Here is a 27,871-nt window from a genome sequence, read left to right on the forward strand (position 1 = left end):
ACGGCTGCCATCATAGTCGAGCCTACTACGCGACGTCATCACGTAAAAACAAGAAACGTGCGCATGCATGCACGCAAGCGTGGCGGTGAGGTGCGCGCACTGTCTGTTCAGTGTCCCTGCTTCAGTAAATGAGGAACAACGTTTGTTACATTTTTTTTAATAAAGGTGTGAACAAAATGACAACATGCAAACAAATAATCAAAAGTATTATTTATTTTTTTACTTTTTAGACTTTTAAAAATTTGGACCAGCCATCAGCCTCAATTATCCTATTTCTTATTAAACACGCACTTTTCCACAGATCACCCGGCAACTACTTTCTACTGGAAAAGTAATCTTTTTTAATTTCATTTTGTCCTTTAGATTGTCTAGAAACATCAAACCCTGAGCAAATAAAACAACACTATCTGCCTTGCTTGAAACCACAGGTTATAAGTGAGGTGTTTTTTTGTTGTTCTTGAACTAAAACAGTCAGCCAGGAACACAATCACGAGGATTGACAATATATTTATTTATTTCAAATGAAAATTGACACAAATTACACAACTTTGCATTTAGATCAATTCGACACATCTGGCTTTATTCCACATTGAACACATAAAAGCAGCAATATAAAGCTCTTTCTTTTACACAAGGTCTAAGAATTCCTTATTACCGGACATTTTTGTTCCTATCATTCAAATAAAAACAACATGAAGCAAGTAGTCAAAAACATATGTCATAATACAAAAACATCTTAACATGCCCACTACGCCTAATGTGTACTACTATTCTGTGTACGGTTTTAATACTACCTTTACAATTGATACGGCGCCAATATTGGAAAAGTCAGTCGTTATCTGCTGCCCAAAGCAGGTGTTTATTTGTGTTCACATGCTCTGGTCTGCTCACTATTCAGTAGTGCTATTACTCTCCATTCATCACTTATTTTACCAGCAGAGGGTTGATTCACTTTGGTAAGGTTTTTGGTTTGATCACAGCAAATCTATTGTTGAAATATTGTGGACAGAAATGTATTAAGTTGCTTGTTCAATAAGATTTCAAAGCTAAGATATTGTGTATCAAGGTGAAAAACAAAAAAGGTGTGGACCACAATGTGTCAATCAACCATAAATAGCCACTGGTAATTGTAGCGTAATGACTCCAAACCCCAGCTGAGGTCACTGTTGTTCGCTCAGTGAGTTTAGTTCAGTCATTATAAATGTCCTCTGGGGTTGAAACACAGCTACATTGCTATTTGACTCCAGATGGCCTGTGATGGAGTAGCAGTGATTATAGGGTGTGACAGTATTTTAAATAGGTATTTGAAACTCACCAAAACACATTACAGAAAAAGGAAAAACTAATCGTTGCTACTGAGGTGAGTCATTCTTAATACCAATTAGCACCATGTGACAACAGTCTGTATTCTCTACATTGTTGTCATATGTTTGCTATAAGCTACAACTTGAGTCTGCTGTTATCATGATTCATTTTTTCAGCCCCCCCTCTTTATCATTATCATTTTTGCCATCTTTAAGCACAAACAACGCAACTGAGATAATGATAATGTCTCTTTGGAGTGCTGGATATTGTTCTGTGTTGCTTTGAAAACTTAAAATCTATGTTCAAATGTTTACATGATTGTAAAGCCAAATTCCTAATGAATAAAAGTGTGTGAAAGCACACACAGCTAAATGGCTCATTAACTTGATGTGTTGACAAGCTTACATTGAAGTGCATTGAATTGTTCATAATTGATCGTAATTCACTCTTAACTTTGGTAAATTAGTTTTTGCCAAGGATTATGTCAAATCTTGAAACGTCTTCAACATGAAACTGGTTATTGTGTATTGTAATTATGTGTGTACAATCTCTGGGGTTTAAATATTATGTGTAAGAGGTGAAATGTGGTCAGCTACAGTAAACAACTATCACCTCATATGTGTGTGGCAACAGGGAGAGTGCAAACATAAGTGCAAGTCACTTGTGTCATCTGAATAACACTTTTCACTGGAGTTAGCCAATCGCTGGGTTATATAGGGAATGTAAAGGTCTGTTCAGTGGCACAGTGGACAGCTGGTTGCTGCTTCACCTTCCATCAAACGCTACATTAGTCTCAGGCAGCTGAGTAGGCGGCCTCATCAGAGTCTGGGTCCCTGGTGCTGTCCTCGCTGAGAGGCGAGCGACAGCTCACGTCCGCAATCCCCGACTCCTGGTCGCTGCCGTTGGAGAGGGTGGATTGGTTGGAGTCCTGGGTCAGGAGCACCAGGCTGCTGTCTAGTGCTTTAGGCTGACAGGGGCTGCTGGTGATGAAGCCCCCGGTGTAGTCCTGAGGGGTGTTGGCCAGACCTAGGTCACTACCAAGAGCCCACGCTGTGGGGCTCTTATCAAAGGGGACGGCTTCCTGGGGGACACTCCCGTCCTGCTCCTGCTCCAGCTGAGCAATTTTCTAATGAAAATGCAAGACATGAAGACCACAGTATAGCACAAAAATGCTGTAGATTGTATTTTCTCATGAAAAATAGATAATTTATTAGTTTTATAGCCCTGTCCTACCTGTTTGTGTGAAGCCAGCTGCTCCTCCAGCTGCTGCGTCTCCTCCTGGATGGCACTCAGATAATCCTCCACAGACTGTCGAGGATGCATCCCTCGGTCAAACCGGTTGTACAGCCCTCTCCAAGACCTGTGCGAAGCATTTATAATTTATTTGGGTTTATTACAAAAGCAGTCTAATAGCTCAGACTGTTTTACATACTAGGAAACACTCGTGTAAACCAGGTTTGAGAACTAAGTTGGATGAAAGCTCGATGAAAACCAGGGTTAGTCACGGAGTTCCACAGGGGTCTGTTCTTGGACCTATTTTATTTACCTTATATATGCTTCCCTTGGGGAATATTATCAGAAAACACTCAGTAAACTTTCATTGTTATGCAGATTATACCCAGTTATATCTATCAATTAAGCCAGACGAAACTAACCAGTTCTCTAAACTTCAAGCATGTCTTACGGACATAAAAACCTGGATGACCTGTAACTTCTTACTGTTAAAAAACAGAAGTTATCCTACTAGGCCCAGATCACCTTCAAAATCAATTATCTAACGATATAGTTTCTCTAGATGGCATTGCTCTAGCATCCAGCACTACCGTTAAGAACCTTGGAGTTATCTTTGATCAGGATATGTCTTTTAACTCTCATATAAAACAGATCTCAAGGACAGACTTTTTTCATTTACGTAACACTGCGAAAATCAGGCAAATCCTGTCTCAAAGCGATGCAGAAAACTAGTTCATGCATTTGTTACCTCTAGACTAGATTACTGTAACTCCTTATTATCAGGCTGCTCTAATAGGTCTCTTAGATCTTTACAGTTGATCCAGAATGCTGCAGCACGTGTTCTAACAAAAACTAAGAAAATAGATCATATTACTCCAGTATTAGCTTCTCTGCACTGGCTCCCTGTTAAATCAAGAATAGAATTTAAAATTCTTTTACTTACCTACAAAGCTCTAACTGGCCAGGCACCGTCTTATCTTAAGGAACTTATAGTTCCATATTACCCAACTAGAAAGCTGCGCTCAATCAATGCAGGGTTACTTGTGGTTCCTAGAGTATATAAAAGTAGGATGGGAGCCAGAGCCTTCAGTTATCAGGCTCCTCTTCTGTGGAACCAGGTTCCAGTTTCAGTCCGGGGGCAGACACACTCACCACTTTCAAGAGCAGGCTTAAGACCTTCCTTTTTGATAGCGCTTATAGTTAGGGCTGGTTCAGGTTCGCCTTGGTCCAGCCCCTAGATATGCTGCTATATGCCTAGACAGCCGGGGGACTACCTAGTATACGCTGAGCTCCTCTCTCCTCTTCTCTCCCTCCATCTTTATGTATTAATCTCCTATTTATGCACATTACTGATTTTGCTTCTTCCACGGAGTTCTTGTGCTTTCTCGCCTCGCAGGTTCCCAGGAATCGGGGTTATATTTGGACTGTCACCGTGCCACCTACTGAGGCCCTGCTGACACCCACTACTACTACCACTATCATTATTAGTCACATTACTGTTATTATTGCCTGTACTATTACGCTTATTGACTTGCTTGTACCCTGGAGTCTTTGTGCTTTCTCGCTTCGCAGGCTTCTATAAATCGTGGTTGTACCTGGACTGTGGTCGTGCATCCTGCTACGGCCCTGCTGACACCGACTGCTACCACCATTATTATTACTAGTCACATTACTATTACTATTACCTGTACCATTAAGCATTTTAGCTTTACTTCCAGCCTGAAGCCCCTTTTGCTTTCTCGTTCTGCAGGTTTCCATGAATCGTTGTGGTACCTGGACTGTAGTCGTGCCTCCTGCTGTGAGCCGACTGACACCCACTGCTACTTCGATTATAATTATTAATCACATTACTATCCCTATTTTCATAATTATAATTCTACTGTAATAATTGCTGCTGTTATTATAAGTAGTCTTATTATATGAATCATTTATGTCATATACATTGAATGTGTTGTATCTCTGTTATGCTGTTCATTCTGTACACATGACATCTATTGCATTCTGTCCATCCTGGGAGAAGGATCCCTCCTCTGTCGTTCTCCCATAGGTTTCTTCCTTTTTTCTCCCTGTTAAAGGGGTTTTTAGGGGAGTTTTTCCTGTGCCGATGTGAGGGAAGGACAGAGGATGTCGCATGTGCACAGATTGTAAAGCCCTCTGAGGCAAATTTGTAATTTGTGATTCTGGGCTATACAAAATAAACTGAATTGAATTGAATTGAATGGGTTGCTACTGTTTGTGAGGACCTACTTAAAGCAGTAGGGGGCAGTAGAGGGCCGGAGCAGCCCCTGTGTCTGGCTGTGGTCTGGTCGGTACAGAGGGTTGATGTAGTCTGTCTGGTTCTTCCACAGATAACTCCACAAACAGTGAGTCCTCTCACGCAATCTGTATGAAAGTCAAGGGATAAAGACAATGTTAAACAAGATTGATAAAAGAAAGAGGTTGATGTAAAGTAGCCTATTTTTTTAGCACATTGTTGCCTCTATTTGCATAAACCCGCTGCTGGCCGTCACTTCTCTACAGCAGTCGGTCTTCCCTGACAGTCTTCCCTGTCAAGATGTCTGCGCTGTGAAAAGGAAAATAAACTGCAGGTTTAAATCTCACCGCAGCTCTATCCTCTCCCGCTGGTTGTTGCCAATGAAGTTGCCGTACTGGCAGGAGTAGACATGGCTGTGAATGGTGATGAGGAACCTTGCGTTGAACTCAAAGGCACAGGGGAACTGCTCCATGAGCTGCCAGACGCACTCCAGGAACTGATCGATGACGGGGGACACCTCTTTAGGGTCTCCGACCAGGTGGTTGCATCTGGAGGAAAGAGAGGACGATCAAAACCTAGAAAACGATCTGAAAATCACAGCTGCTATGAAAAACCTTATATTTTAAGAGTCAAACCTGTGGGAGAACTTGTGTCCAAATGAGAGCCAGTCTTTCTCAATAAGAACCTAAGAACAGAAAAAAAACACATCCTTGTGCTTAATCCGAAGAGGACCAATTTCAGCCTGTCATGATTAAAGGTTCAGACATAGTGCACAGTTAATCCCGGCAGAATGACTGAACCTTTCCCCCCTCTGTGTGGGGATAATTCCCAAAGCATTCTTCTCTATCATATTTATTTATTTTCCGAAGTGGCTTTTGTTGATTCCAAGTTGTCCTGTGCAAATCCTTCGGATCAAAGAAACAAGCCTCATGAGCCCCACTGCGGACTACTATCAGCTATTATAGCCAGATAAACTTTACACTGTAACTTAAAACACAAAAAAGGTAAAGTTTGGTATTTACCATGAATCCTCTGAGGGTCCTGTAGTGAGGATCCAGCAGCACACAGGCCACTGAACACACCTGGGCAGTGCGGTCCCAACCGTCTGAACAGTGAACCAGGACACTGACACCCTCTTCTGCAACAGCCTACACACACACACACACACACACACACACACACACACACACACACACACACACACACACACACACACACACACACACACACACACACACACACACACACACACACACACACACACACAAATAAACACACAAAAATACTCTACTGTAATCAGAGTGTAAATATTAGCATTGATCTGTGCCAGAATTGTAGCTAGAAACTTTCACTATTTTTTATAAGTTGTCAAAAACGAAGCAGTGGACATTTTTCTAAAGCTAGTAACTTTTGGTAAACTTGGTTTTCTACCAGTTATGTAATACAATTATTAAGAGATACAAATAGAAAATTTAAAATATCACCAATAGCAACATTGCTTTGAGATGGAATTTACCTCAAAACCTCAAAGCCAAAATGTTTTAGGTACCCTGTTGAGTTTTTCGACCACGAGCAGGACGAGGAATTTGCTGCCTCCTTGATTTACACCTTTTAGACACTCACTTCTTCCTGTTAGGTTACATACAAAACCTGTCTCTGTCCTAACTATAGCCATTACCTGGATTTAACCCTGTACATTTTTATGTACTTTACTGGTGGAACCTGAGAGAAAGTATTGTCTAAGAACTGCAGTGCGGGAGGGGAGGAATCTGACTCACTCATTTTGGGATGCTGTTGAATTATTTTGGGTTTTACTGATGGGTGTTTCTATCATTTTATCCAGCCCATTTACATCTGTGAGAGTAGGCTGATGGATTGAATGCAGGACTGGTGTATCAGACTGTATTAGTTTGTCCAGGTGCACCTAATAACTGGCAACTGAGTGTCACACATACAGGATACAACCACACACACACACACACACACACACCCACAAACACCTAAGCTAACATTGAGTGGCGCGGTGAGGCAGACAGCAGGGATTAACCTCCAGACTGACCTTAGCGATGAAGATGCCTGCATCCAAAACAGCTTTGATGTGCCTCAGCCAGCCTGAGCTCTCCAGACCTTCCAGGAAGTCAGACATGGAGGGGGAACGCAGCTCACACACTGTAAGCACAACACAGCTGTCTCACTGGCAGGAAACAAGGAGCATACCTGATCTCTGGACTTTATTAAACCCCACGCTCACTTTCACATCACCGACAACATCCGCGACAAGCGATTTCTAGTGAATCCGTGCACGGCATGAGAAAATATGGGTCATCCTCTTTTTTTCAAAAACAGATTTCCTTCAGCTTGGCTCTAGGAATGGCAATGTCAGGACTTGAACAATTGAATCCGTTTTGAACAGATATTCGTGTTCCCCAGAAGATGAATCCCACTGATTTTGGTGACTTTTACTCTAGACCCATTAGGGGGTCAACGTTTTCACTTGTGAAATGTCTACTACATGGATTGGCACAACATTTTGGACATATATGCATAGTTCCCAGATGATGATCCTAAGGACTTTGGAAAACCCCAACTTTTACTTAAGTGACACAATGAGATTAATTTGTGGTTTTGAGTGAAATGCCTTCGCAATTACTTGAGATGACTCCCATTATATTTAGCGTAGACGTTCATGTTCCCCCAATGATGAATTTTAATCAATTTGAGGATCCCTTTACTTTCCGTCTAGTGCCATCATAATGTAAAAACATGTATACCAATGTGTATACATTTGTAAACAAATGCTCTTGTTGATGACCAAATACCTGCAAATCCATCCACACTTCCATCAGCCTCAGCTCTACTTTGTGTTGAATGCTAACGAGCAAAAGTTAGCATCCTAACATGCTAAACTACAATGGTGAACATGGAAAATAGATACCTACGAAACATCCCCATGTAATGTTAGCATTGTCAGTTAGAAGTTAGCATTTAGCTAAAAAAAAGAACCACTGTGCGTAAGTACAGCCTCACATAGACCCTAGCATGGTTGTGAACTCTTAGTCTTGTTATTGTGTGTTTTTATAATATGAATTTAAGACAAAGCCATACTCAAACACAATAACACAGTTAAATCAGACAATTTAATACGGATCCATTTCTGTACCATAAGGCTTCCTGCATTCTGTTTGTTTATCTTGTAAAACTGAAACCTAAAATTAATTTTTCCCCCCGACTTCAGGGTTCAACATAAATATTTGCGAGTTGACAGAGGGGCAGAGTGACATGAACCCGTTTCTCCTCAGCTGACATTCCAGTCACTCAGGACAATTGGATCACATTAACATTGGTAAATCAGATTCACTTTTATAGGACTGTATGCAAACATATGCTGGCTCATTAAGCAGTGACAGAGGTGACGACATATTTTTTGCAGACATTTTATCAGTGTACCTGTAAGAGAGCGCTCTGAGGCCACTGATAGGAGAGCAAGCAGGTGAATGGGTTCATTCAACCTCTTATAACACTAGTAGGGCTGACTTCCACTTGGAGGAAATGTTTGAGCTAATGCTGCCGTGCAGGGGGGGTCTTTGAAATCTCACTGAAGTGTGTAATGGGGTAGAGCTCAGGCAAGCTCTGAAGGGCAGTAGCTGTCTCAATTTTTTTTTTTTTAAAAGACTTCCCCTTGTGCTGCCAGGGGGCAAAGAGTTATCACAACTGAGAACAGCTATAACTTTTCAGACTTGAAATCACATCATTCTCACGCCCTGGGTCTCTCTTTGGGGGATAAGGTCCCGGATTGTCCACTCCGGGAAACCAAAATAGCTCAGAAATAAAATCCAGATGGATTCAAAGTCTTCCTAGGAGCACCCCTGCACAATACCGAGAAATTCTCCTGTGGGCTCATTTGAGGCCTGATTGCAGCACAGTCCAGTCCACATGAGTGCATATGAAAGCCACAGGGTTAGCATGGGGTCCCGCTCTGCTTCAGTAATGGGAAAACGCAGCGGACTTTTAAGCAGACAATGCCAGAAAACAATACATTTCGTTGAGCAAACACGGATTTGGTGGAACATTTCTGACTCTGCTGTGCATCCCAAACTGTTTCTACAGTGAATGAATCTAAAAACCAGTAAGAGACATCATTGCAGGTAGACGTGATAATTACCTTCCAGCATTTTTTGTTGGCTGTTTCTCATGACGTGGATATTCTCGATGCCGATGAACTGGAATTTAATGTTGGAGTAGTTGTCCTCGTTTTCGTAGCCTTTTCCTGCAGCTCGGTTTGCGATTGCATTCAGCTAGAAAGACGTGATTAATTGTCAGAATTACCTTTTAGGAGCAAAATTATTCAAAAGCATGGTTTTACCCACATGTCAGTTACACAATATTGATCACAGTTCAACAAGCACATAGCCAGGATGTTTTAGAGGCTTTTTGCTGTGAGCCTATCCAGCTGGCAAAATGCAGTATGGAAAATAAAGCCCACCTGAACACACAGCATAGTAGTACTGTAAGACTTGTATTTTTGCAGGCTGTTCCTTAGGCACAAAGGGGCTCACCTTAGGCCTGGTGTCCACCACATACATGAAGTCGCTGCGGGGATTGGACCTCAAGATGGCCTCCAGCATCTGTTCATCCTCCAGGCAGCGAGCGCTGAAACCTGACAGCGGCTGGCTGCTGCGGCAGATGGCGGCCTGGGAGGAGGCGAGAGGCGCTCAGGCTTCATACTGGGACGTTTACTCGCCTGACATTTTGATTTCTAAGTGAATTAATACTTTGGGTAACATTTAGAACAAAGGAAACCCAATATGTGAGAATGCGAGTGGACACAAATTCACAGTACTGTTTCATTTCTTGCTTGTTCAGTATAAATTTCTTCTTTTTAGTATCCACAAGGGATATGGCCAGAGGCGGTTGTGCGGCTCATGAACCGGTTGTATGAACTGAGCTCCGCACATTGGACCCTCAACCCTGGGAAGCTGACCTCACACCCATAAAGCAGTCCCAACTGTCCAGTCAAGGATTAATAGAAGGGATTTTTAATGTTGAGGCTTATTCCTGATTCAGATACAGAAAATAGTAATGACTCGTGCTTTTTAAAGATAGCATGGACGTCTCCTCGTAAGACTTTTTTTATTAACTTGACAAAGTGCCTGTTTAAATTTCACAGCTACAAATCTCCTTAGTATGGGACATGTTTTCTTTCCATTTTGTTTTACTGTCAACTGAGTCTCGTACTTTTGTGTTCCATATTTTTATTTATATATTTTCAATCTTTATATAGCCTGGGTCTTGGCTGTGTTGTAGCAGACATTAGAAGAAAGCCCTTAACCCGCTTGATCAGTCAGAGAATCAAGTTATACCAAACCAAATAAGGAATCTGGGGCTACTTTGGAGTCATAAGAGCACCATCAATTACATTTATCTTATTTAAGGCTCTGTACTTATATCTGATGTACAGTAAGAGGGTTGAAATCTAGTTTCAAATCAACAATATTTTTAAATTTCAACTGCCAAAAGCAAAAAATAAGTATTGTGATCACTCTGCATCTTAATATACACATATCTACATTGTCATGTCTGTGAACAAATACCTGCTCTGATAGGCTAACATCTAACAAGCGTTACACCATTCCTTTTGCAGGGACTCAGTCAGAGAGATTGTTTCCTTCAGTGTGTTCATGCCTTTTGTATTAAGATAAGTTTTCACAGGAAGCATGTGGAGGAAAAGAAAAGGGCAAATGTGTACAACTTACATGATTTTCTTTGGAGTAGTAGGATAGAGTAGGAAATCTGCCTCTGCTCCTGAACTTGGAGCTCCCCACTATGACCGGAGGCGTGGCGGACTGAGGAACGAACAGGTCAGAGGGGTACGTGTCGCTCACCTACGGGAAAAATAACATAACAGAAGGCTTAAGCTACTGCCATGGCCATATTAGGATAAAATAGCACAACTGGTCGTAGATGTTGGCTCACTGACCTTGTAGTGTTGGTTGACAGGGGAGAGTTTCCACAGGGAGTTTGGGAGTCCCATTCTGCTGTAATCAGCCATGAGGTCCAAAAAGTCCCATTCCTGCCGTCTCTCCTCCTCATCGACGTTGGGCTTGTAGGAGAAGCAATACAGCTCCTCGCAACGCTCTGCAAGGTACAACAAGTTTGACATGAAACCTACAATTTGTAGGAGCATGATAGACCCAAGTGTTGCGAAAGCAGAGGAAATGACCCGACTTTGAGGCAGCAGCCGTTACAAATAATTAATATTTCTTATGAAAAAAAGATGTCAGATATATATTTTTTAATCTCTTCTTGCACACTTGAGCAATAAAATCGCCAATATTCATTCATTCATTATCCGTAACTGCTTATCCTGTAAGGTCGCGGGGTTGCTGGATCAATGGGCGAAGGCAGGGTTCAACCTGGACAGGTCGCCAGTCCATCACAGGGCTGACATATAAATAGAGACAGACATCCATTCACGCTCACATCCACACCTAGGGGCAATTTAGAGTCTTCATTTAACCTAAGCTGCATGTCTTTGGACTGTGAGAGGAAGCCGGAGAACCCGGAGAGAACCCACGCTGACACTGTGAGAACATGCTCCACACAGAAGGCCCGTCTAGCCCGGGAATTGAACCCAGGTCCCTCTTACTGTGAGGCGACAGTGCTATCCACCACACCACCATGCCGCCCAAAATGACCAATATGATCTTTTTAAATAACACAGTTCACCTGGCTGGGAAAGACGCTGTAGGGACAGGTGAACATCGTGGCACTCCCGCTCTCGAGGTACCACAAAATGAAGAACCTGGAAGTTCTTGCAGCGAATGAGCAGAGAACATCCCGAGGGTGTGGCGGCTTGCTTCTCCACGCTGCACACCAAACTGTGAAGCACCTGGTAGGAGTAATGGAAGGCAAACACAGACCTTTTAGTGTATGTTAAATGTTGCAAAGACAGCAAGAATGCACACAGTGTCCACATCCGAACTATGCAAAAAAAACATGACATGTCAATCAACATTGGGCCTTGTATGTGAGGCCCTCTGAGAACATCTCACCATGACACACTCCTTTCCTTTTGTCTGTCCTAACAGGCTGTTAGGTGCTGTTGTGCTTACCCAGATTTCATTGCGCAATCCATCCTCAGTCTCTACAAAGATGGTGTGCGTGGCTGTCAGGTAGAGGGTGCCCACCCTACTTCTTCTGGGTGAGACTCTGTCAAGCAGCCTGACATTCTCCACCTGGAGGAGGAGGAAGAGGAAGAGGAAGAACAACATCAATCAAACACCCTCACACACTCATGAGTTAACTGCAGTGATAAGCAAACACATCCTGCCTGCAAGCTGAGGAAGATAGTATCAGGGGGACCATGGCTGCCTACGTGGCCGACACGGCACACACCCTTTATCTGTACTAAAGCCTGTTTTCTTTTTCATTAACTGTTTGCATTAAACCTCTGCAGTAACCGTGCTCGGGCCTGGACACAGTGCGGATGTTGCAGCTGATCACTGCATCGGGTTTACCTTTGGTAGTCGGATGTGCTCCATCAGGAAGCTGAAAGAAGAGCCGCTGCTCGGTCCCTGAACCTGTCGCAGTACACCTACCGACAGCAGCACAACATGTGTACAACAGTATCACAACAGTATCACAACAGTGTCACAATAGTATCACAACAGTATCACAACAGGCTGTACAGTCAGTCGCGCTCGCAGGTAAACGCTGCCATAATATTGCTGCTGCGTAAAGGTCCTGATTTGAGCTGCACCGCTGGGTCCTAAAGCCCGCCACGTGCCAGGCTGTGGCCTGTATGAAATGTCAAAGGGCGTTTCAGGATGCCACTGACCAGAGTTAATGTTATTGTTATTGAAAAAACATAACTCAATTCAAGACATTTACTGACCTCAAGTCGTCTAAGATAAACTGTCACACTGCACACCTTAACTGAAAAAAATATTATATGTGGAATTGTTAAAATGGTTAATGATTTAGGGGTTTAATGATATTAGGCTGGCTTAAAATTGAGCTAGCCTAATGATGGCACATTAGCATTGTTCAGAAAAATACAGTACCAGTCAAAAGTTTGGACACACCTTCTCATTCAATGGTTTTTCTTTATTTAAATTTTTTTCTACATTGTAGATTAATATTGAAGACATCCAAACTATGAAGGAACACATATGGAATTATGTGGTAAACAAACAAATGCTCAACAAACCAGAATATGTTTTATATTTTACATTCTTCAAAGGAGTTGAATGAGAAGGTGTGTCCAAACTTTTGACTGGTACTGTAAGTTCATAGTACAGAAAGGACAATTTACACCTGTGACGCCAGGTGTAATTATAATAATAAATCATAAAACAGAAATGAGTGCTTGTGCACTGTTCTTTTCAGTACAGTGACAACTTTGTTTCTGCAAGAACTTCTGTTACAATGACATTTTACTGTAAAAAAAATAAATAAAAGGTTGCAGATTCCTTTGAAAGCATTCCGTTCTGGAGTCCCTTGGTATCTGAATGGTTACAGTGCATGTTACACAGTTTGCAATGCCCACCGGTTAGATTTCAGCTGGGGATCTTTATTGCATGTCATACATCTCTCTCTCTTCCCCATCTGTCTCCTGTTAGCCTCTTTGCTGTCACTGTACACTAAAGGCAAAAATGCCCAAAATAAATCATCTTAAAAGCTTTCCCACTGTAGCATTTTTTGTAGTTGTCGGCAGGAGACATTCAGAGAGACAGCTCTTAGCTTTGAGATGGAATGTAGCTGACCTTAAATGAGTCTCTCTGTTGGTTTTTTTCAAGAAATCTTTATTTGCTCTACACTAGTCTGAGACAGATATAATTTGTGCAACCAGCACTTAATGTTAATTAAAAATGTTATTCAAGGGCTACAGTTGTTGGATACAGTGTTGCACATGTTTGACACTGAGCATAAATATCCTAAGTATGCTTAAGGGATTGTCGCAACGTTAGACAAATCGTGAAGTTATTTTAAGAAGCTCCCAGTGCAGATTGATTCCATATGATTCCATATGATGTTTTAGTTTATCAAAATCTTCTGACATCTGTCGTTGTTTTGGCAAGTAACACCCAATTTCAAATGTATTTTTTTATATTCAGCAGTATTTTGCACACCAGCGAGCAGAGGAGCCATCTGTTGTGGGACAGTTTGCCGAAAACCCCCCAATAAAAGTAGTTAGTTAAACTAAGCAGAAGTGATTTACTTACTGACGCCTGATGGCCTTGCTGCACTCCCACTCATTCAGCGCTGCATTCATGTATGAGGAACCAAAAAAAGCTTCATTGTCCAATGATTATAAAAAAACAATTCAGTTCTGATAACATCACACGGATCAGATAACTCGCCTCTGTTTGGATGAGCAATCATAATTTGTGCATAATTAGACAATCCAGCCTTGAAGACTGAAGTGATTTTCAATTTGTTCATGGTTAGTGTCTTTTTTATGACTGGTACATGTCTAGTAGGTGTAATTGCCGAGTCTAAAAGGCCAAGACAAGATATGAAATGATCAGGACAGTGCAGAGGCGCGGTTTGAAACCAAATATTTATTTATGGCTGTAAACTTTTGGAATCCCCCAGTTTTACTTGAAGGCACGTTTCAGCCTTCTCACTGTGGAATTCATATTCAGAGGTCAGTGCATCCCGAGGGACTTGGACTAAAGTCAGACATGGACATTGCAGATTATATTTAAAGGACCTTTTACTGTTGCCAAATGTTTCAAAACAAAAGATTGATGATAGTCAGTGATATTATACTTTATACTACTCTGAGATTGGGCCTGGACTCACATCTAAACCTTCTACAAATGTAGTTTCCTAAATCATTAAAGTAAAATTGTATTACATTTAAATTTCCTCAAATGTAGTATTTTTATTTGTTTGTTCCACTACACAAAAACCTGCAAGTACTGTACTGAATAAGCTATTGTACACTGACCTACGTAGAGGCAGGAAATCACTTTAAGCGGCGGAGGCAGAGGGAGTCTCCAATGAGGGTGAATACATCCATGGATAATTCTCCACCCTCCTACCTAATAAAAAGAGAATTAAGTCCAACAATGGACAGGTAATGTCTTCAGGCATCAGTCCCCAGACTGTTCTTAAAATGCAATATGTAGAGACTTTGTGCCGTTCCATTAGATCCAACTTTTAAACCATGGCTAATACTGGCCTCCTAAACAAATATCTAACAATTATACAATTTGCTTTTACATTTTTTTTCGAGCTACACTGAAACCTGTGTTATCTGTGGTCGTGTCTTTTATTTGACTTTGGTACATCAACATAAACTAGTTACATTCTTGTCAAATCGAGGTCCGAGTATCTTTCTGCCCCAAAGCTTCTGTTTTTAGCCTGGAGGTCACTCTCCCTGTCTTGCCTCTTCTCATAGCTGTCGTCTGCCTTATCAGTAATTGTTCACTCTAACATTTCCTGGCGACACCAGTGTTAACTGGAGCGAACGGTGCGCAAGGCAAACACCACTCAATCTGTTGACCATATCCACGTTTTTGGAGCTGGGTCACTCAGCCATCGGAGGGCAAATGCATTCAATTGGCTTCACAGAATTAGCGCATGTCAACAAACGAGACAAGGCGAGCCAGTGACTCCTTTCCATACTTTCCATGGTTACAGAGACCAGCTCCATGTATAAAAACTTCACGCTCACTCCAAAAGCAAGTATTTCTGTGATGCAGGATGATATCTTGGCAAATCAAATGTCAGTGCAACTTTTTTGCTGTTTTTATGTTAAATGTATAAATGTATTTAGGTGCATTTTGTACAGCAGTGTGTCAATGTGTTTGTGTTTAAAACAAACAGCCAACATTAACAGTAGTGTCTCCAGCCTGCCCACCACTAAGGAAAACATTGGCTTTCCCATCAGCATGCAGGTCAGATAATCAACCCTGCAGCCAAGGTTTGGTGGGCGGTGGGCCATGATATTTGACTGCTTGGCTGGATGGATAAACTCAGAGAGACTTGGCTGTTGTCATGTCGGATTGCACGGTGTTTCTAGCTGCCAGCTGCCACCTTCCCACTGAGGTCTTGAGCTGGTTCGAGCTGGTCTTGGCAGAAAATTATCTCCACTGCAAACTCAACCTTAGTTGTAATTCGCAGGCAGTGTTTGATGGAAAAATGTGCTTTTTCTTTTTAATTCCTACAGTAGCTCAACTGAAGTTGTCGTGGAGATTCCAGGCTCTTCGTGGTGTACCACAGTGAGCTGTGCTTTATTGATTTTGTAATGTCCATGGGTCCAATAGCTCAGGGAACATTGAGCAATACCTGTCTTCCATTAGGAGGACTTAACCCCCCCAGGTACTGTAGCTCGTCCACCCTTCATTGACCAATCAGCACCCATGCTTTTAGTAGCACTTCTGTGGACTGCACTGGGTAAACACAAAGTGTCTGCCTCAATGTTTGTCAACGCCAGTTGCCTAACCATTTATCAGCAGTCAGTAAGCATCTGGGCAGCTGGGATCTATGTGCATTAGAAATTACAAATACTACCATCATGTATCCTCCCATTGTCCTCTCTGTCCCGCTGTGTGTGTGATCCCACGGCGAGAGCTGACAGAGTTTTACTCCCCAAAACCTCAAGCATGGAGGTGGAACACCCCTCCCACCCTAATCAGTCCCTGGGGCCCCCTCCTCCCCTCTTGCCTCCCCTGCTCAGGGGACGTCACTCCACTGGCAGCGTCGGGACTGGAGGCTGGAGTCTAGAGGCAAGGCAAGGGCACAGTGTATGAAGAAACACTGTGGACAGAGGGGAGGCGTGAAAGCACTGCTCTGCTCAGTGTACATGCCAGCATATGACTTAGTGTTGAGAGCAGCACTATAGCAGAGTTTTGAAAGGCAGCAGTTCGCAGGAGCAGTGGATATAGTTTGACATTTACCTGCACTGATCTGCTGTGCGAGCTTGAAGAAACGCACTGATAACTCTGACAGCCTTTTGACATCCACACAGTGTCATTCTCACAAGGTAGGTGCATGTTTCTATACAGTGTTTGGATTCATCAGTCAGACTTCTGCAGGAGCGGGGAGATGTTTGTGAACTGGCAGTCTTTGCAGAGAAGTTCAACATCATCTGTTTAAGATAGGACCTATGTTGAGGTCACTGTGCAATGTAAAACACACATGACATGTATGGAATAATAGTGCAAGTGATATCTTAGCTAAATTATTTAAATTTTTTATGTAAGTTTTCAGAACTGTATTTTCACGTGCTTAAAATTAGATTTTGTTCATTGCAATGTTCACTTTTTCATTCACTGTACCCTTGGAGATGCTGCTATGCAGCCCACATTGTTATGTTAATGAGCTGTCACATCCACAACTCTTTTTCCACCACACTTAAATTGAGATCAATGCATAGTTGGACGGTCGTCTGTGTTAATTTAAGGTAGAGATAATCAAAGTTTTGGTTAAAAGCAAAAGTATAATCTTCAAAAGCGAGCTAAAAACTATAGTGTGGAGGGCATTTTTCATTCTTCATTTATCTTATTGTATTCATGCAAATATGTTCAGCAGGATCCCCAGCAATCATGCTGATGAAAAGAGACATTTTTAGATACAAGACAATGGCAACTTTGAAGTTTGTCTTTTATGTCCTTTTTTCCCCGTGTAATTAGTAACGACAGATACTGGAATGTCTAGTGGTGCATTCACGGTCCCCTTATGAATGCAGCTCTTTGAGTACTTAGATCTGCACCATAATCCCAAACAATGGATTTTAATGGGACACTTACTGTACGAACTTCACCACTCTTGGCAGCGTTCCTATCATGCACGTCATAGTTTAAAGGGTTAACAAACAGTACCCATCCCACCCTTTTTCATCCTCACATGTTATGCAACTTCAGCATTCTTGTTAAAAGAACACGCTGTCAGAGCCTCTCAAAACTGCAAATGCAGCTGGACTGTGCTTACAGACCTGACCTTTGCTTTCTGCAATCCAAATATTGATGCTGAGATAAAGAATAGTGATTGGGTGGGATCATCTTCTTTATGTGTGTCACCGTCGAGGCCTTCATGCCTTCAGACCATGAACTGCATTAAGCATTAAATACTTATGTAAGTTTGTGGCCTGGCTAGAGGTAAAATGTCTACTACATTGCTACATAGGTATTTTCAGTTTTCTCTTTCTCTCCCCCCGTCAGCAGGTGCCGACATGCTGCAGCAGGTTCTGTCGTTCGGCCGTTCCCTGGTGCGCAGGAAAGTGGTCGACATGAGCAGCCTGGAGGACTCCAAGCTGTGCCGCTGCCTTGGAACCGCCGACCTCATCGCCCTGGGAGTTGGCAGCACTCTGGGCGCCGGCGTCTACGTCCTGGCCGGCGAGGTGGCCAAGGGAGACTCAGGCCCCAGCATAGTCATCTCCTTCTTAATTGCTGCCCTGGCCTCCGTCATGGCCGGCCTGTGTTACGCTGAGTTCGGCGCACGCGTCCCCAAGACGGGTTCTGCTTACCTTTATAGCTATGTGACTGTGGGAGAAATCTGGGCCTTCATCACCGGCTGGAACCTCATTCTGTCCTACGTGATAGGTGAGTTAGTGACTATCTTTGTGTCACGTGTTGTTTAAAGAAGATGCTGATTCATTTCTGTTTTTTATTTTATTTTTCTCTGCTTTCTCACAGGTACCTCCTCAGTTGCCAGGGCTTGGAGTGGCACATTTGATGAAATGATAGGAGGGCACATAGAGGTGTTCTGTAAGACCTACTTCAGCATGAACTATCCTGGTCTGGCTCAGTACCCTGACTTCTTTGCCGTCTGCCTGATACTGCTGCTTTCTGGTAAGGAAGCAAATAAAGGCCAGAAAATCATAAAATCCAAGTCAATATGAGAAAGAACGGAAATTGGGATTTGGGACATTTTGTTCAACACATGCCAACTTTCATGAGCCACAGGTGGCGTAATCCAATAAAGAGATGGCATCACACTGTGTGATAAGGGTTTAATAGGCAATGTGAGTCCTCTGGGAGACCACATTCACCTCCTGCTGTTTTAGAAACTCCCTGATCCTCCTGCTAGTCCTCAGCAGCACCCCACTTCTCTTTCCCACAGTCACACACAATCACATCTGGGAACTGCAAAGTACAACTAGTTTATTTACAACCTCAGGTCACTGAAAAGCTCCACTGTATCAGCCGAGGATTTATAATGGTCAGTAGCTGTCGATGACTTGCAGAGTACTCAATATTAATTTTCCATGCTCCGATTCATGACTCACCTGGGATTTAAAGTGGACATGACCCTCAGGATAAAACTGTAAAAATGTTCATACAGTATGTTTTATCCATTGGCCTGCTAGTGCAATGGTTACGTTAGGTCAGTGTGCCCCACAAACAATCCACTAGTGTTTGGTTGTTTTTAAGAACCCCAGATGTGTTGACCTGATGCAATATCTATTCATCAAAAGATTAAAACAAGATAAGCTTCAAGAGGTTTGTTACTACCTCTTTGGTCTAAAACACTCCAAATCATTTTGTGTAGATCTTTAACAAATTCTGTCATGAATTAATTTATTTAGCAGAGTTCCACCAGAACTGTAACATGTGTAAGTGTTCCATCACTGTGAAATGATCTACTGACATTCACAGGTACCCATCAAGAAATGTTTTAATAACTAACTGTGATCCCGCTCCTAGACTTTTTATCTAGTGCAATCATTGTTAAAAAATATAAATCGTCCAATACTCAACTTTATAAAGCGAATGTTAGCATACTACGCAAACTAAGGTGCTGACCATGGCAAATGTTAAACCATCATAGCATCAGCATGTTAGCATTGTCATTGTGGGCATGTTAGCATGCTGATGTTAGCATTTAGCTCAAAGCTCCAAAGGGCCTCAGTACAGCGTCACAGAACTGCTGAGCATGGCTGTAGACTCTGAGTCTCATATGTTCATATCAAGTGGCATTAGGTTTTCGGGTTGAAACACACAACTTGAAGATAATGTTAATAAAGGATAGTTATGATGACAGACAGTGTAACTACTAGACATTAACAGATAAAATATTAAATTGAAGCAGTGCCTGGTATTTCAAACTACAACAAACATCACATTACTGATCTGAGTTCTGTTGCCCTTTTTGCTCATCCAAGGACTCCTGTCATTTGGCGTGAAGGAGTCGGCTTGGGTCAACAAAGTCTTCACTTCAGTCAACGTGCTCGTACTCTTGTTCGTCATCATCTCCGGCTTCGTCAAAGGAGACACAGACAACTGGAAGATAACTGAAGAATCCCTTATAAATGTCACCATAGTAACAAGGTAATTTATCCAACTAACCATCACAGTTATCAGTACTGTCAGTGTGTTTTGTTGTTTTATAACAGCAATGGGACATTTTTAGTCCAATTGTTGCTGTGAAATTAAATTAACAATATGTTTCAGGAACTTGTCGGTGACGGCCAACGTGAGCAGCGATTATGGAGTTGGAGGATTTATGCCCTTCGGCTTCAGTGGGACCTTGGCTGGAGCCGCCACCTGCTTTTACGCTTTTGTTGGATTTGACTGCATTGCCACCACAGGTGAGCCATTGATAGGTTGTGATGCAGCATGATTACGTGAAAGCCAAATGTAAACATGTTGGTGTGTCTTTGTGTGACAGGCGAGGAGGTGAGGAACCCCCAGAGAGCCATTCCCATCGGCATCGTGGTGTCACTGACCGTGTGTTTCCTGGCGTACTTTGGCGTGTCCGCCGCGCTCACACTGATGATGCCCTACTACCTGCTGGACGAGAAGAGCCCTCTGCCCATGGCCTTTGAATACGTGGGCTGGAGCCCTGCCAAATACGTGGTCGCTGCAGGGTCACTGTGTGCCCTCTCCACCAGGTAACCACTGGATATGATTTTGTAAAATAAGCTGAGGACACAATATAAATATCCATGGTAGACAAAGGCATTCAGATGTTATTTATAAGAAGACTTTAAGTTCTGATTGATATGCTATACATGGGTGATAATGGTGAAGGAGAACTGGTCAAAAGTTCTGACCACACATCTCTGTCTATCTGTCTTATGATTGGATTGATTCCTGACGCTTCATGGGACATAGTGGGTGCAGCGCTGAATTCTATCTGATTTTAAACACATGCATGCTTTTTTGTAATATACTATTTACAATTAGAGTATCATAAAAAGGTGGGCAGGTTTGTCTATAAACAATATATATTGGTGTGCCTTAATTCTGTCTTTCTTCCCTGAGGGGTTTCTATATCAGTCCTATGTCAGTACCTGCTATTGGTGTTTAGGCTGTTACTTTGAAGGCTCTGCCCCTTTGGCAGTTGTTTTCACAATTGCGAAAACCCTTTGACACACATTTTTGTGCTTTTATATGTTTCAACTTACTCAAGGGCACATGCAATGCTTTAAAGTTGAACTCCAAACCAGCTCTCAAAACTGAGGAAAATAAATTAAAATCTACTCTCAAACAACACATCATAAAATTCGACTGTTAAAATACATTGGTGATCATTTGCCCTTAAAAGCAGCTACAATCTGTTGTATTCCATTGATTTAAATTGATGAAAGTGAATTGACAGATGTGAGACGTGCCAACAGGAAAGAAAGACACGTGTTTACTTTAAAAGGTACAGTTCAGCCCAAAATCAAAAAAACACTTTTCTCCTCCACAAGCCGAGTGCCATACAGTCCAATTATTTTGGAGATAAAAGAGCAGACATCTCTATGACCAATATCTCCAAAAATAGGCAACTCATACTAAAATGATTTAGATAGATAATAAGCTCACCTTTGATTTGGGGGTGAACTGTCCCTTTAAGCATGCTCTGGAGCTTTGATGATGTGATTGTTGGTGTAAATGTGTCTCTGTGTTTGGGGCTTTTGACTAACGTGTTGGTCTTGCATGTCTCTGCTGTCTCATGCAGTCTGCTGGGCTCCATTTTCCCCATGCCTCGTGTAATCTATGCTATGGCTCAGGACGGGGTGCTTTTCAAAGTCCTAGCCCGAATCAATCCTAAGACGAAGACCCCACTTATTGCCACTATGACCTCCGGTGTAGTAGCAGGTGAGAGCCAGGGAGCGTCAAATGAGATTACTCCTGCTAATCTTTCTCCACCAATCAAATGTGAAAGACAGACAAAGACGCAGATAATCATTTGGCTTTTTTCTTCCACACACTTTAACACTCTCTACTTTAAATTGTCCAGTTTTAGGAGGTTTTCCCTCCATACACACATGTTGTTCTTTCACAGTTGTGCAGGTGTCATGTTTTTTTTCCCAGAATGCCCTCAACTTAACCATGAACCCTCTTCTCCCTAGCCTGTTGGGCTCCATGTTCCCTCTGCCACGCATTCTCTTTGCCATGGCACGAGATGGTATTCTGTTCAAATTTATGTCCAAAGTGAGTAAGCGCCAGTCTCCCGTGGCTGCCACCATGGCGGCAGGTACCACTGCGGGTAAGCTCCTGGGATGAGGACTCGCCTGTGGTGGGGTTGTATCGTGGACTTGTTTGGGGTTGTTATCAATGCACGTGGTGGTGGTGGTGGTGACTGCATGTTTAAACTTGGTGATGGTGATTCCAAAAGCATGTGAGGAAATATTACACACATCATTAAGGGCTGTAAAATAACGGACATTATTTTTGGTTCACCAAATCAGTCCATGACTCCGTCACTGCTACTGGCCAAGAAATAGTCCAGGACACAAACCCCAGCAAAACCACTATAGCAGTGTTTCCATTCAGTTGTCAAGTGAATTTTAAACAAACTTTTGAATTGGGGCAAATTCCGTGAACTGGTTTGGAGGGAATAAACTTTCCTACATCGTAGATTAGTCAGAAGTTATTGGTTTAAGCAATGCAAATATGTCATTCGCCAGTAAACAGATTAGAACCAGAAACAAAATATGGCTGCTTGGCCATCTCACACATCTAGAAAAATGGTGTTGTCTTCAGGAATTTGCCTCAATTTAAGACAACTTTTGCACGTTATGTGAATACACTATAAGACAGCAGGCACAACTGATCAGTTATTAGAATTTATTCAGCAAAGGTTGTTCCATAATCCAATTGAGGAAGTCTTTTAAAATTTTGCCATTTTCATACAGCTTTTTTTTAAAGCAATGATTCAACATGCACATCAAAATATGTGAATGGAAACACGGCTACTACATCATTTTTTTTTTTAACGATTACAGAACGCAGGCAGTTAGCTTAGCTTAGCACAAAGACTGCAAACAAAAGGAAGTGAACTCCAGGGTGTGTCAGTACATCGTGACTTCACAATTGGGTTACATTTGCAAAAGATTACAATTCTGAGCACACAATGAAACAGGATTTAAACTTTCAACCTGAAACAACATAGAACACTTATTTTCAGCCTGCTGTCAAACTAGCCATGAAGTCAAGTAAACTGACTTGTACTTCTTATGATAGAATAATGAAGGAATACAAAAAGTTGGCCTTTTGCTGTGCTCATACATTATTTAAAACGTCTACTTCTAAAGCTTGCGAAGTGTGTGGTTGCATCATGCTCACTGTGCTCCGGTGTTGGGGCTTTGACCTTTAAGTTGATTGACCTGGTGAAGTGGCAGGCAGATATGAAACGGTAGACCTAGGCAGGGGAGCTTCCTTTGATATTCTTGCTTTAATATAATGTCACGGGGAGCAGTGGACATACCGCCGCTCTGTGTTTGTACTGTGCTGCTGAGATCAGCTCCATACTGGAGTCTGGTGCTGTGATACAAGAGAGGGAGCACCACAGTGTATCTCACATCAAACGACACTCGGCACTGAGATGATTGCAGCTGCCAGCCCGGGGAAACAGTCATCTCTTTTTATTGTGAAAACAAGTCTGCATGAAGTTTAATTTTCATCTGTTCGTGTGTGCATCTGTTGGATGGGGCATCGGAAGAAAATAGCTTTTCAAATTATAATTGCAAGAATATTGTTGGTGTAAATGTTTTCATGTAATTATGAGAATGATCCGTTTTCTTATAAATGTTCTTTTAGAGGAAAAAGCATTTGTGTTAACAAATTTTTCTTTTGCCGGCTATAGCCATCATGGCTTTCCTGTTTGACCTCAAAGCGCTGGTTGACATGATGTCCATTGGAACCCTGCTGGCCTACTCGCTGGTTGCCGTGTGTGTGCTGATTCTCAGGTGGGTACATTTGTAAATAACCACTAAGTCTTATTTGTGAAACATCGTGAAACAGCTCCTCTTATAACTTTTCTAAAATCCCACAGGTACGATTACATACGCCTCATGTTGTTGCATCACTCTGGTGATGTAAGAGCTCTGAATGCTCCCATTGTATGAATGTGAAGTAGCTGCTTGAGTGAATGGAGGTGTTTACTCAGGCTCCTTGTACTTTTAAACTCTGGACGCGCTGTACACCTCAGCTGGTTGCACCAAGGTGACTCATTACCACAGCAGCGTTATTACGGACACAGTGTTCGTTTCACTGGTTTAAACTGGACTCATAGGCCTCAGTTGTAAAGTAAAACCAAACACATTTCACAATTAAAGTGGTTTGTAGCTGTATAAAGGAGGCTGTGTGTAAACAGGTAGTTCTTCAAACAATTTTCCAGAGTGAAATGCAGACTTGTGACCTTTAATCTTTGACGCTGCTGTTGTCCAGGTATCAGCCAGATGGAGCTCTTGAGCGGCGGGCAGGCACCGGTGAGAGGGACCATTTGTCCTCTGAGGCAGGGGAGTCCGACCTGACGGAGTCCGAGTCCCACCTGAACATGCTGAACGGCGGCAGCTCCACCCTGCAGGCTGTCCTGCACCCTCCCGCCTCACCCTCTGAGCATTCCTCCAGTGTGGTCAACATAACCATCTGCGTGCTAGGTAAGGAGGCCGGCTGTAAATCTTTTTTTTTTTTTAAATGATGTGACAAAAGACGTCAGAATTTAGTGTGTGTGTTTTCAAACCACAGTGCTGGTCGTGTGCGTGGTCAGCTACCTCACCACGTACCACATCTACTCCGTCCTTGGTATGGAAGTATGGATCCTGGCCTTGCTGACCTTGTGCCTCATCATCTTCAGTGGCTGCGTCTTCATGGTCTGCAGGCAGCCTCAGACCAGCAAGAAGGTCTCCTTCATGGTGTGTTGCAGCTCAATAAGTGCACTGGTTTGATACCGAGTCTCACTTCATGGGATGAGGCCGATCCCAAACGATTATATTGATGGTAGAATTTTTTGTTTTTTGCTTGTTTCCGTCACAGGTTCCCCTTCTGCCTTTTCTGCCCATTGTGAGCATATTTGTTAATATTTACCTCATGGTTCAGCTGAGTGGAGATACCTGGATACGTTTCTCTGTGTGGATGGCTGTGGGTGAGTGTGCCATTGTGGACATTTAAAGGAGTAGTACACATTATTCCCTTCTTTTGGTCAAGAGTTCGATGAGAATATCAATACCGCTCTCACAAGTTTGCTAATTATGTAAATATAAAGCTAGAGCGGAGACGGTTAGCTAAGTTTAGCAGAAAGACCATTAGCCTGGATCTGTCCAAAGGAACCCCTTCTTGGCAAGAAGCAGGGAATTCCAGGCGTCACTATGAGGTTGCTAGGAAACCGTTGGTGACTTCAAGAAATCCCTGCTCCTCTCCAAGAAATAGTTCAGCACATAATCCCCCACACCTTGCTTGTTGTACAGTTAAACAAACATGATATATCGTCTTAGTTAATGAGTTTTAGAGGTGCTGGTAGACAGATGTTGTCTTCCGTATAAGCTAAGCTAAGATGTAGCAAAGATATCCCAAAACGTCAAACTTTTCCTAACAATAAAATTTTCTTTTTTTATGTATCTCCTCTCTATTCCAACGGTTTTCTCAGGTTTCTTGATCTACTTTGGCTACGGCATGTGGCACAGCGTGGAGCGCCAGCGCAAACTCCAGGGTCCCGTACACGGCAACAGCACCCAGGAACACAGCAAGGCCGGCGGGGAGAAGCGGGCTGGTATGGGTGCGGCGGGAAAAAACCAGGAGAGTTTCATCTGCCCAGAAAAGACCAGCCAGTGTTAAAAGGACAGACTCTGCTAGGCGACAGATGCATGAAAGCACACAGCAGCTCTGCCTTGATGCACCTGTTGACACGGGCAGCGTCAGAACTCTGTATCAGTGGCCACATGATGTGGGGAGCCGCTCTATCACTGCCATGAACTTGCATCCTGTAGGTCACATTGCGCTTTACGGACAGCACGGAGACAGAATTAAAAAAAGGACAGGTAACACACTGGAGGGTGATGTTCATTTCCTTTAACACTGAAGTAGTCTATGCAGGACTGCTGCAAAGCTTTTCTCTCTCATTATTGACTTTATTTTCCTTTTCTGTTATTCTTTACACTTTAAGCAGCTTTGTACAAGCTGGTTTTTAAATGTAAAGTCTTGGGAATCTGTGTTTTCCGTTTTATTCCTCCAGAGTATTATTAGTTTTGAATACACCAATTATGTACTACTATTAAAGGTAATGTTAGTTTGTGGTAGAAGCACTCATTGTTATTTCTTTAGGTTAAAGTTATGCTGTCAGTTACATTTGAAACATGTTTTGTGGGAGGTATGACACTGTCATTGTAGGACCTTAGACCTCATAAATATGTCTAATAGATTTGTAGGCACTTAACATGTCATGACTCAACTAATGGAAGTCCATTAAGTGCTGGTGGAGAATGTCATGCTTCTGTAGGTGTTCTGCATAGAGCATAGCAATCTGTAGCTGTAGGTATTGAGGTATCCGTAGCTGTCATGGTGGTGACTTTACTCAGCACAGATTTACTTTTGTATTTTTGCTAGGGTGTGTATTATCTATGATCTGTTACAATCTGAATATGAAGTATTGATTATTGATACAGAACTCTGCTCAAGAAGTATTTTTAGTAGTAGTGTTTTTCACTTCAATGTTGGTTGTATGATATTTTGTGCTATTTTGATACGGTTACAGACCTTCATGAATTGATTCTCTCTTAACCAGTGCACGTTGACACCCAGTATGAAGCACAACTGTCTTGCCACGTCATTTAGATAAACAGGGTCATTTTTCCAGGTTTATTCTCTTGTGTTGGGTGTCGTACTTCAAGGTTTGGAGTCTGGGTTGCTTTATAACCGGGTTGAAGAGACTTTTTGTGCTGAACTACATGAAGATTCAGTGATGTCATTATTTCCTTTGGGCTTTCAGTGAGCTCTAGTTAACAGTAGAAACTTTGGGTTGTTGGTGATCGGGCTGATTGATATGCAGGGCTCGACAGTTACAGTAGCCAAGTTTGGCGACCATTTTGAGAAACTGGCAACCAGTTCTTGGCCTCAGTTGGCAACCAATTTTAAAATATAAAGAAATAGGGACAGCAAAAAGCAAAATAAGTTAATGTTTGGTGCATGTGTCAAAGGTACATGTGACAAAGCTGCAAGAGCAGTGATGCGTTTACTCGCGCGCACACAGGTTTCTGTTTTAGAAACAATGTGGAGGCAACTGGTGTTTGTCTTTGGGGTGAAAAGTTTGACTAACCTTTTGACATCACAAACGAATGCAAAACATGATTCAACTGACAAACACAAAGCAGATGAACCTGAACGAAAAACAAAAAGGAAGCGTGTGAAGTCTTGGGAGGCGAAGTGTCTGGGCGTCTTTGAGCTGGAAGGAAAATGATGCTGTAGAGTTTTGTTCGGTTTCTGTAATAAAGCTTTTATTCTTTTATGTCCATTTTTTCTTATTAAGCTGACTTAAAATTGCATAGTATCTTAATTACTCAAAATATATGGTGACTAAAAATGGCAACCAAAAGCTGATGCCCTGGTGTGTGCAGTGGTTTCAATAAAGGTGGAACAAATTCAGAAGCTCGTCTCAGCGGGCGTTTGTAGGTATTCTATTATACTGACCCTCTACATGAACAGTGTAGAGTCTTCCAGTGAGGTTACAGGGTAGAAGTAACCACAATGTCATGATAAAGTATCACTTGTTACCAACTGCACAAGTACAATAAATGTATTTTCCAGTATGACAGTGTTTTGTGTTTTCTTTTTTTTATTACTGACTCAAGGTGTTTGTGTTTTAGTTTCATTTGTCTGTTAGTAAAAAACTCAGTTTAATGAAATCTGAAAGTAAGGCCTA

At 42.3% G+C, this 27,871-nt stretch overlaps 2 protein-coding genes across 4 annotated transcripts; one reads left to right on the top strand and one right to left on the bottom strand.

Moving 5' to 3' along the window:
• Window positions 1–489: 489 nt before the first annotated feature.
• mtmr7a (myotubularin related protein 7a) lies at window positions 490–12,544 on the bottom strand. Its single transcript, XM_054597166.1, has 14 exons — window positions 12,310–12,544; window positions 11,905–12,027; window positions 11,519–11,681; window positions 10,770–10,927; window positions 10,546–10,674; window positions 9,349–9,483; window positions 8,955–9,087; window positions 6,852–6,961; window positions 5,815–5,940; window positions 5,428–5,477; window positions 5,140–5,340; window positions 4,786–4,920; window positions 2,539–2,665; window positions 490–2,431 (listed from the first exon to the last, which is right to left on the bottom strand). Exons 1-14 carry the CDS (start codon window positions 12,331–12,333, stop codon window positions 2,099–2,101), a joined length of 1,947 nt encoding a protein of 648 aa, XP_054453141.1. The 5' UTR covers window positions 12,334–12,544; the 3' UTR covers window positions 490–2,098.
• Window positions 12,545–16,369: 3,825 nt separating this feature from the next.
• On the top strand, window positions 16,370–27,758 carry slc7a2 (solute carrier family 7 member 2). 3 transcript variants are annotated; one of them, XM_054597409.1, is made up of 12 exons: window positions 16,370–16,787; window positions 17,965–18,345; window positions 18,439–18,594; window positions 19,908–20,073; window positions 20,197–20,333; window positions 20,414–20,636; window positions 21,692–21,831; window positions 23,822–23,924; window positions 24,406–24,617; window positions 24,706–24,872; window positions 24,994–25,102; window positions 25,604–27,758. In XM_054597409.1, the coding sequence occupies exons 2-12, from the start codon at window positions 17,976–17,978 to the stop codon at window positions 25,789–25,791; spliced, it is 1,971 nt and encodes a 656-aa protein (XP_054453384.1). In that variant the 5' UTR covers window positions 16,370–16,787; window positions 17,965–17,975; the 3' UTR covers window positions 25,792–27,758. The 3 variants fall into 3 exon arrangements, with proteins under 3 accessions (XP_054453384.1, XP_054453383.1, XP_054453385.1); XM_054597408.1 differs by having other exon boundaries at window positions 17,968–18,345; XM_054597410.1 differs by lacking the exon at window positions 21,692–21,831 and adding an exon at window positions 22,086–22,222 and having other exon boundaries at window positions 16,373–16,787; window positions 17,968–18,345.
• Window positions 27,759–27,871: the final 113 nt, after the last annotated feature.

Source organism: Anoplopoma fimbria, chromosome 4 (genome assembly GCF_027596085.1).
Source record: "Anoplopoma fimbria isolate UVic2021 breed Golden Eagle Sablefish chromosome 4, Afim_UVic_2022, whole genome shotgun sequence".
In the NCBI taxonomy this organism is placed as follows: Eukaryota; Metazoa; Chordata; class Actinopteri; order Perciformes; family Anoplopomatidae; genus Anoplopoma; species Anoplopoma fimbria.